At 36.6% G+C, this 11,600-nt stretch overlaps 1 protein-coding gene across 1 annotated transcript; it reads right to left on the reverse strand.

Moving 5' to 3' along the window:
• Window positions 1–2,059: 2,059 nt before the first annotated feature.
• On the reverse strand, window positions 2,060–9,800 carry LOC139976421 (uncharacterized). Its single transcript, XM_071985131.1, has 5 exons — window positions 9,465–9,800; window positions 8,646–8,738; window positions 8,303–8,396; window positions 4,022–4,124; window positions 2,060–3,285 (listed from the first exon to the last, which is right to left on the reverse strand). Exons 2-5 carry the CDS (start codon window positions 8,717–8,719, stop codon window positions 3,230–3,232), a joined length of 327 nt encoding a protein of 108 aa, XP_071841232.1. The 5' UTR covers window positions 8,720–8,738; window positions 9,465–9,800; the 3' UTR covers window positions 2,060–3,229.
• Between the last annotated feature and the right edge of the window lie 1,800 nt (window positions 9,801–11,600).

Here is an 11,600-nt window from a genome sequence, read left to right on the forward strand (position 1 = left end):
AACTTATAATTAGTAACGGTGTTTCCTGGAGATTGGTGAAGGTGTAAATTAGTATTAAAATGTAACATCAGACCTGAGAGTTCCATAATCTCCTTAGCAACCCAATTGTTTAAATGAAGTTGGTCACATGACATGTCACCTGATATATTATTCTTTTTATTTCCTAAAGTGATTTGTTTTCATTCTTTTTGTTGAAGTAATTGGGATTGTTGGATTCATTTATTGCTTTGCTATGACCAACGTCTGAGAATAACGAAACAATATTCAGTTAAGTAAGAACAATACTCAATGTTTATGACTCCTCGTCACTCATGTATTGGTTCTCATTGCACATTTAATTTACGTTAATTATCCATGATAAGTAATTACCTTAATCTTGTATTTATGAGCCATTTGTTTTGTCTTTGCAGGGTTTTTCATTTCTTATTGTTGTTGAATAAATACCATAGCAACATGAACCTGTGTTACGGTCATTACAGTAAGATAGGTAACCAGTTCATGATTTCCTCAGTTTGTTGATGATTATTCAGAACGGAGGTAAACAGTTTATGATTACATCAGTTGGGTAATGATGATGTGAAGTTGGTAAAATTATTACATCGGTTGGGTAATGTAAAGGATATAAGACTAGTGATAATATATTTGTTTGTTTAGAATGTGAATTTGCCATATTGTTTCATGCTGGTTTAATGGTCACATTTACAGCGCGTGTATCTTGCACTATATTATACAGAGTCCATCATACTGCTGTCTCTACACAGCCCGGGCTTTAAAGCAGTTGATTGCACTGTGCAGCATGTTTCATTTAAGATATTATAATCTTCACGTGTATATGTATTTATCTATGTGTTACTTAGTTCAAGATTCATTTAATAAATGTAGCATGATAATTATCAATACTACTTCTGTCCATGTTCTCTGGTCACTTGTTCTGTCCATTTTCAGGAAGTCATTATCGGGGGCAGACTGACCCGTGACCTACACCCTTGGGCAAAAACAGTCATCACGCCAGTGTTGTAAAAAGCAATGCTCAATTCACTAAGCTTTCAGGTGTATAGAAATAACACAGTGACTTGAGTCAATGAACTGGTGCCAGGAAAATCTCTGACAATTGCTTGTCCTTAGAAAAGAGGTTTCTCACTACCACTCTCTAGTATGCCCATTCGCCCAGAACCATAGCCAGAAATAAACAGCTGATGTGCAATCCCCCTCCACTCCTTCCCCGAGTCCCACCACTGGTACCGCAGGGCACGATCTAGCCTGATGCAGCAATATAAACTCCCCTCCCCATCCCCCACTCCTTGCTACAGTTCCACCATTGGTACCGCAGGGCACAATCTAGTCTGATGCAGCAATAGAAATCCCCCTCTCGCCTCCCTGCCACAGTCCCACTAGTCGTGCTGCAGGGCACGATCTAGCCTGATGTAGCAATAGAAATTCCCCTCCCCTTGCCCCACTCCCTGCCACATGCTCACCAGTGGTGCTGCAGGGCACGATCTAGCCCTGGTGCAGCAATAGAAATTCCCCTCCCCATCCCCCACTCCCTGCCACAGTCCCACCAGTGGTGCTGCAGGGCACGATCTAGCCCTGGTGCAGCAATAGAAATTTTCCCTCCCTTCCCCCACTCCCTGCCGCAGTCTCACCAGTGGTGCTGCAGGGCCCGACCTAGCCCTGGTGCAGCAATAGAAATTCCCCTCCCCCTAATGATTTTCCTTAATGAATACAGCCACACACTCTCTCATTAAAGATGGGCAGCTCTTAAAATGGGCTTAGCAAATCTTTAGGTTCAAACTTATCATAACTATAAAATGATAAAATCGAACATATATATATATATATATATATATAGATATATAGCATATCTATATAGCAGATCTGAAGCATAAGTTTTTTCCATATTTTTGGGTTGTGGGGTTGGGGCCCAAATACTGGCTGTCTGTACTGAGGACTGAGTGGGGGCTATATACTCCCCTGTAAATAATTGTTGTTTGCATTAGAGGGCTTAGATACAAATCATGATATCATTGTAACTACATTTCTGTTGTACAACTTTTCCTTTTTAGTGCATGCTGTTAAAACTAAAGCCATTTGGAAGAAAATCTGAAAAAAAAAATGTTTGGTAGTTTAGATAGTTTGCGACAATTACAATGGACCCTTCAGAGAAATAGTAAATCGCTGCTTAAATATGTACCAAATACATCACTTTTTTGCTCATTAATTAATTATTTGTTTTAATCAAGTTTGGAAATTTCTCTGTACACATCCAAACTTCAAAGCAATGAAAAAGTGGCAAGTATAGGGAAGGTAATTACCCCCTGCAGATATACTAAGTACCTGGTGTGTCGTAGGTACAGTACATGGTGCAAAAGAACAATCTTACATCAAATATTATTATATATGTATTCATATTAACACTGGAGGGCTTAGATACAAAATCATGATATCATTGTGACTACATTTCTGTTGTACAACCTTTCCTTTTTGAGTGCATGCTGTTAAAACTAAAGCCATTTGGAGAAATCTGAAAAAAATACAAGTTGTTAGTTTAGATAGTTTGCGACAATTACAATGGACCCTTCAGAGAAATAGTAAATTGCTGCTTAAAAATGTACCAAATTCATCACTTTTTTCTCATTAATTAATTATTTGTTTTAATCAAATTTGGAAATTTCTCTGTACACATCCAAACTTCAAAGCAATGAAAAAGTGGCAAGTATAGGGAAGTTAATTACCCCCTGCAGAGATACTAAGTACCTGGTGTGTCCTAGGTACATTACATGGTGCAAAAAAACAATCTTACATCAAATATTATTATATATGTTTTCATATTAACACTGGAGGTATAAATTGTAGATGTTGTTGATGGTTGTAACAAAGTCCTATCTTTAACACCAGCTAACACTCTTCTCGACATATTGACAAAATTCTTCATCTAAATTGAAACTTGGCATGTGTTGTTTGGAAACCTTAAACCTTTAAATTTTTACAAGTAAATACAAGATATTTCTTGAGATATTAATATAAAACACTAATGATCAATGCAATTAAATTAAATAAATAAAACTAAACAATTCATGCTGGTGATTTTTTTGTGAAGGAAAAAATGTTTTGTTTCAAAAACAGTGGGCTTTTTTTTCAAAATGTGAACCATTGCCTGTCGTGTCGGGACATCTACCGCTGCACTAACTTGTCATTGCTATCATCTAAGTCTGATGAATCAACGGTGCCCTCAATCAACGAGGTAGGTTTCTTTAAAATGGCCACCACGATGGAAATGACCACAAACTGCAATGTTTCAAAGAGAAAAAAGAAACTAGAGACAATTACATTGACATGCTACAGCATTCCTTGCAAGTTTGTGAAACTAATCTTAGGTTGATAAATTCAAGCCTCTGAAGAAGGCTATTGTGACTGACTAACCCTTTAAGAAGTGAATTTAGTAAATCCTCAAATGCTTCAGTCACTCAATTGCCTCCCGATATTGCAAACTGTATATAATGCCAACTAATAGCATGCACCTGCCCAGACTAAGCTCCTAAGCTAGGTCTGACCAGTAAATAATTTCCCTCAAGCTGCTGCAATGCCGTAAATTCACACATAGCAATATAAGAGGCGAAGTATAACCTGGTATACTTATGTTGAACCAATCATCAAGTGACAAACGGCTACCTAACCTAGGCTATAGTAAACAGCACAAGAGGCATGCCTGCCTATACAGTTACAACTCAGGTCAATATAACAGAGAGGTCCTATCTCTATGACAGCAGATATGAGACACAGAGAGAGATTGCTACCACATGGCATCAACTTATGTACTAGGTCACTGTGAGGTCAACCTAATTAGCATGGACCATACCAAATATGCATGGACCAAACCAAAATCCAGATGAGGTTGTGCAAAATTGCTATGTTTCGAATGGTTTGGGCCACTACACCTCTCCTAAACTGGGAAAAAATTATTCCTTTCAAAAGTGAATCAAAATTCTGGAGTGGATTGAAAGCACTACTGTTAAGTACTCACAGCCATAAAGAGCCATGTGGTCTAGTAGTAACAGGCACCAAAGAACCAAAAGTTGAAAGTAATAGTGGCCAAAAGAGCTGTTGTCACTGTAAATATATACATTCTGCAGGTTTAAATGAAAAAAAAATGTCTATCTTTGATAGATGGCATCTCATGTACATAGAAAGAGATGTTGACAGTTAACCATAAAAGCTTGCATCTATGAAATAATAGATTCAAGGCCTTTATCGATGACCCTAAATTACACTACCTCTCATCTCATGGAGATTATAAATTATGTTAAACCCACTCATACTGGAATGTAAGCTGCCTTTCTCATCGCTAATTTTGTCCATATTGATTGATTGATTTATTTGTTTTATCACGTGAATACATACAATGTGATAGGAAGTCCTCTAAAAAACCTTCAGATGGCTTAACAAAGTAGAGGACTCCCTGTAAAGAAAAGGAAAAATTAAACTAAATATATAAGAAAATATGAACATGTTCAATTAATAAGATGCAATAATTTTTTGAATAAAGTTTCTTCTGAATGATTTTGCAGAAGGTTTATTTGTAATATCGTCTGATAGAGAATTCCATGTTTTGATTGTACGTGCCCTTAGTGATAACATCACCATTGTAGAATTATACCTGTTATAATGTGCATCGCTTGAAAATCTGGTATTGTAATGATGAATATCACTGTTACATATTAAGTAGTCACTAAAAGCATTTGGTAACAGTCCATTCCATGCCTTATAAGCAAATGTAGCAAGGTTAACCCTAATAATGTCATCAGTTTTCAACAACTTAGAACGCTTAAAAGGAGGATTTGTGTGGTCCCGTGGTTTGGCATGTGTTATATGGCGCACTGCTCTCTTCTGTGTAATACAAATGGGATTCAGATTGGTATATCTCAGGGTTGTCCAACCTTTTGCAGAGGAGGGCCACATGGAATGATTATGATGAAGGAGGGGGCCGCATGAACCCTACGCTCGATTTTTCGATTTTTTTACCCGAAGCCCAAGGCAACAAAATGTGAGCACTGCGCGCGGAGCGCACTGATTTCTTTTCCTTCCTGATAAAACAGATGAATAAAGTTCGGCCGCCCCCGCCCCTCCGCTAAGAGAGTGTCACACAAACTGACCTGTATGCAGTTTTTTGGACCCAGAAGGTTCGAATGATTGATTATATAGCTTCAAATTGTTATCAATAAATCTGCTCACTAAAATTTCGCACCGTAGAGCATCTCTGGCGGGCCGGACGCAACCCTGCGGCGGGCCGGACTGTGGCCCGCGGGCCGTAGGTTGGACAACCCTGGTATATCTAGTACCAGACCATATGTTACAACAATACGTAATATGTGGCTGGACTAATGTCTGATAGAGAATCTTTAAAATGTGTTGTGGCAGATAATGCTTAAGCTTAGCTAAAACACTGGTGTTTTTTGCAACTTTTTACAGACAGTTGTAATGTGGTCACACCATCATGATCTATATATTCGTCTAAAAATCTGGTAAAATTGACTTCTTGTAGTCGTTTACCACCCATTGTAATATCATCATTTCATGTAAAATTTTTAGAAGTATTAAAAACTATATAGTTTGTTTTATCAATATTCAATGATAATTTGTTGCCAGCGAACCAGTCGCTGAACTTGTCTAATTCAGTTGATACTTCATATTAAGAGTGATTTGACCAAGCTCAATTACGTTTGAGAATTTCGGAGATGTACCTGTACCGGGTACTGTTGAAATGGTGGTTGATTATTAAGGCATTTTACATTTAAACCAAGAAAAAACTGTGCTTGTAAAGTGGAAAACATTGCTTTTCAACCTGATGAAATATAATACATATTAATTTGCAAAGAAGGATATTACAGTCCTTGTTGAATAATCTGTGTCTATATTGATGAATGACAAAACAACATTGAGGTCAGAGAAAACAACTTTGAGGTCAGAGAAAACAACCCTGAGGTCAGAAAAACAACCGTGAGGTCAGACAAAAACAAGAAAACAACTCATTGAATAGCTATTAACTCACGAACTGACTGACCACCATTTTTGAAAAGCGACATATTTAAACATCACAGAGTACTGTGAAGGGCTGACCTTTCCATGGTTGTTACTGGAAACGAATTAATACCCTATCTTCAAAGGTAACGTAATTAAAGCCACAGAGCACTGCCAGGCCACCACCCTTGACAAAGAGTAGTCAAGCAAGCAGGGTTCATTAGGAGGCTCAATTAAACAGTAGTAAAACATGTTTTAGACATGCACCGTTGATGTAGACAAACTGTGCATTAAGGATACATTAGGTGACTCAATTAATTAGTGGTCAAACATCTTTTACACATGCACTGTTGATGTAGATCAGTGCATTCGGGATTAAATAGGTGACTCCATTAATTAGTGGTCCAACCTCATTTAAACGTGCATCGTTGATGTATACCATCGTTTATGTAGTTGATGTAGACCATCTTTTAGACATGCACCGTTGATGTAGACAAACTGTGCATTAAGGATTCATTAGGTGACTCCATTAATTAGTAGTCAAACATCTTTTACACATGCACTGTTGATGTAGACAAACTGTGCATTAAGGATTCATTAGGTGACTCCATTAATTAGTAGTCAAACATATTTTACACATGCACTGTTGATGTAGACAAACTGTGCATTAAGGATTAATTAGGTGACTCCATTAATTAGTAGTCAAACATATTTTACACATGCACTGTTGATGTAGACCAGTGCTTTAAGGATTCATTAGGTGACTCCATTAATTAGTAGCCAAACATCTTTTACACATGCACTGTTGATGTAGACCAACTGTGCATTAAGGATTCATTAGGTGACCCCATTAATTAGTAGTCAAACATATTTTACACATGCACTGTTGATGTAGACCAGTGCTTTAAGGATTCATTAGGTGACTCCATTAATTAGTAGCCAAACATCTTTTACACATGCACTGTTGATGTAGACCAACTGTGCATTAAGGATTCATTAGGTGACTCCATTAATTAGTAGTCAAACATATTTTACACATGCACTGTTGATGTAGACCAGTGCTTTAAGGATTCATTAGGTGACTCCATTAATTAGTAGCCAAACATCTTTTACACATGCACTGTTGATGTAGACCAACTGTGCATTAAGGATTCATTAGGTGACCCCATTAATTAGTAGTCAAACATCTTTTACACATGCACTGTTGATGTAGACCAACTGTGCATTAAGGATTCATTAGGTGACTCAATTAACTAGTAGTCAAACATCTTTTACACATGCACTGTTGATGTAGACCAACTGTGCATTAAGGATTCATTAGGTGACTCCATTAATTAGTGGTCAAACATCTTTTAGACATGCACTGTTGATGTAGACCAACTGTGCATTAATGATTCATTAGGTGACTCCATTAATTAGTCGTCAAACATCTTTTAGACATGCACCGTTGATGCAGACCAACTTTGCATTAAGGATTCATTAGGTGACTCCATTAATTAGTGGTCAAACATCTTTTAGACATGCACCGTTGATGTAGACCAACTGTGCATTAAGGATTCATTAGGTGACTCCATTCATTAGTAGTCAAACATCTTTTAGACATGCACCGTTGATGCAGACCAACTGTGCATTAGAGATTCATTAGGTGACTCCATTCATTAGTAGTCAAACATCTTTTAGACATGCACCGTTGATGTAGACAAACTGTGCATTAAGGATTCATTAGGTGACTCCATTAATTAGTAGTCAAACATCTTTTAGACATGCACCGTTGATGTAGACAAACTGTGCATTAAGGATTCATTAGGTGACTCCATTAATTAGTGGTCAGACATCTTTTACACATGCACCGTTGATGTAGACCAAGTGTGCATTAAGGATTAATTAGGTGACTCCATTAATTAGTAGTCAAACATCTTTTAGACTTACACTGTTGATGTAGACCAACTGTGCATTAAGGATTCATTAGGTGACTCCATTAACTAGTAGTCAAACATCTTTTAGACATGCACTGTTGATGTAGACCAACTGTGCATTAAGGCTTCATTAGGTGACTCCCTTAATAAAAGACCTAGACAATTTAGGGTATCTTTATTCCAAAGGTTTAGTATATATAACTCTGAAAAGATGGTTGTTCCAATGTTGCACCAGTGGGGGAAAACATGTGGAACCCAGGGTGTTACGGGAAAATGTCATGATGAACTAACTGTAAGCATACTAAGAAGAAAGATAAAAGATGAAGATATGTATAAAATGATGTATCTCAATTAAACAACACAAAACTCACAAAGATTTGGCTGTTGAGGTAGCCATTGCAAAGGATGACAACAGACAACGAAGCTGCTGTTGACGACACAGACATAGATGATGATGAAGAGGAACTAGAAGAGATAAGAATTGTTTTTATATCTGTTTGGTCATATTTGGTTACGTGGTACTAGCTGAGATAACAGCCTGCTGTTTTCTTAATGGCCTTCATATTTTAACCATACACTGTCATGTTCTTTATGTATTAATTTTGTTCGGAAATAAATTTAAATTGGAAAATAAAGGACAATGGAAAACAACATAAACGATGAAGTTATATATAAAATTATATATCTCAATTTTAATAATGACACAGAACTCACAAGGATTTGGCTGTTGAGGTAGTCATTGCAAATGATGGCATAGATAACAAAGCTGTTGTTGCCGACACAGACATAGATGCTGATGAAGAGGAACTAGAAGGTGAAGAATAGAACTTGTAGTTATAAGAACAGTTAAAACTACTTTTAAACCTTCCACATTTAGTCTGTTTGTTAGTATACAAATAAGGAATGGTTATGAGTGCAATAGTGCAATATTTCATGAGTTGAAAGATGGAATGTTTCATACAACTCGGCTGCGCCTCGTTGAATGGAACAAATTACATCTTTCAACGAATGAAATATTTGCACTATTGCACGAATGGAAACCATTCATTATTTGTTTTATTCAACATATTATATTAAGATGGGTAAAATGCACTCATGCAACAGATTGTTTTGAACAGACAGGTTTCTCTGCTCTCTTACCATTGAAAAAAGTGCTACCAAAATAGTATAACCCATGGTTCTAATTTATAGAGTGGAATAGAGCGGATTTTGTATGCAATCAACGAGCAATTGACCAATCAAATAACCAGAATACAATTAGGTGTTGTATAATAAATAATATGGGTAAAGTCCTGACTATGTCGGAGACTTATATCTGTAAAATTCAAACAATGCATTAGATGCAGTTAAAATATTCAAAGAAATATTAAGCCAATAGACTGAAATTATCGACCCTAAATGGTCATCCTAAAAACATGTATTAATATTCAGCATTTTATTTTTTTTTAAAGACATTTCCCTTTCCTTTTTTCCAAACATTTCTTTCCTCCTTCAAATACATTATTTTGCAATGCAAATTTGGAGAAAAATTACCTGTCAATTCTGCATCATTCCATAACTCTGTTTGCGGAAAAAGATGGTGGCAGAGCGAGCACTTCTCTTGGAGATGGTTCACATCTGCCATTGGTGTCTGTTAAGTAAAATGAACACAAATTGAATTCATCCTGTTTGGGTGTCACATACCAATAAAATCATGGTATATATGCAGTTCAGTGTGTACTGTTACTTGGGCGGGATTGTCCTGAACATAGCATAGTCATGCAGCATTGTATGTGATGCTGGTATATTACTAAAATCACAAAAATGTGTAAAGGAACATCGAAAATATTGATGGCTATCATTCAGTCATTAATCCTATTATTCAGATGCTAAGTGATCAAGTTTATATATGCGAAGTGGCAATACATCAAATATTTAACATATTTATGTTTCTAACTTTACATGGACTTACATCAGGTTGAGTCAGTATGCATCTTCAGAACATTTACGGACACTAATGTCAGTCATAGTGTCCCTGTATATATTGTCGTTTTAACTTTCAACATGCTCTTCTTCTGTAAATTTGAGGCACTATTGTCAGTCTTAGTGTACCTACTTGCAGTGTCTTCATATTGTAATATTAACTCCTTCACAGCATTATGTGACACTACTTCAGTCATAGTGTCCTACCATATAATTGTTGTTTTAACATGTTCTTCTTTTGAACAGTTGGGACAACACTTTCAGTAACAGTGTCCTTACTTACACTTTCCTCATAGTTTAAGATCAATTCTCTTCTTCGATCAGTACATCAATACCATTCAGACTCTGAGCAATATACTCCTCCGAAAAATTATCCTATTTGTCTTACCTTCGTAATAGCCCTTTACCTTTACACTTCACTTTTTTTATCCGCATCAGTAATGGTTTTGCCTTGTCATTTCCTGCTTTCTAACTCTATTTCTAAAATTTCCTTAAACATTTTATTCTCAATTAACTAATAAGGCTTGTTTCCTATTTCACCCTATGGATGTTATATGTATGATATTGTGTACAGAAATTGCTGTCTTGTAATTTAAATGTTCTTATGTTCAATCTAAGGAAGAGGAAGAAGAAAGGTGGTAATATGAATTTGAGGAGGTGGTGAGTCAAATGTCTATTGAAGACTTTAGTGCCATACCTACAGTTACTGCTCAATCTCTCTATATATATAGCTAGAGAAAACATGCATAACTCACATGCATTGGATAATTTAAATTATGTTTGAGCACTGATAATAATGTTAATGAAGACTTTAGTGCTTTTTAGACTTTAGTTCAACCATGGCTGGACTCATCTGGACTTAAACTTAATTCAGAGTCCAGGGATCCCCAGTGTTCAATACCGGGTCAAAGTCATACTCAGTCTGGATTCTGGTCTCAAGTACTGCAAAATAGTGTTACACGATAATCAGAACAGCTGTTTCAATTTCATATATATACGTGCCTTTCCGCAGATTGACTTCATTTGCTTTGTACAAAATCCCCCTGCTGGATATGATATAGTATCCAGCACTTTGTTGGGAGCATTAGCTTTCAGGTATTCAAAGCCTCCACCATATCTTAGTTTTGGATAGGCCTGTTACACCTTCTCCCATAATTCATGGGGACTATCATCAGAGTTGAGAAGACCCTTCTTTTCCACCAATCCAGCCTCACCTAAGAAGGTCTTACCCATAGTGGATGGTGTTTTTTCTGAAATCAAATATAATATTGTTTTTTCTTCTTTATACTTCTTTAAGTATGATCAACTTAAACCAAACGAAAGATAGATATTACAAATGAAACCAGATCAGCCCATTACATGATCAGTCAAAACCAAATCATACAACAGTAAGTTTGTAGTCATGACACACTGCATAAAATATTGATTTTATATACCTGTACCACACATTAATCATAAGTTTGCTCCATAACCACTTATGAATACCTGATATTTTGTTTATTTTTGGTTCGATGATATCATTAACCTTTGCATTCATGATGGCTTATGTATGTGTGTGTTTGTGATGCCCAGCTTGTAAACATGATATCTTAAGAAGGGAAGGTCAGGTCAATTTCATGTTGGGTGTGTAGAAGTACCACATTGAGTACAAGGGCGCGCCTTTCATATTTGGTGGATGTCAGAGGTCATTCGGTCACCATGCAGTGG

This window comes from Apostichopus japonicus, chromosome 11 (genome assembly GCF_037975245.1).
Source record: "Apostichopus japonicus isolate 1M-3 chromosome 11, ASM3797524v1, whole genome shotgun sequence".
NCBI lineage: Eukaryota > Metazoa > Echinodermata > Holothuroidea > Aspidochirotida > Stichopodidae > Apostichopus > Apostichopus japonicus.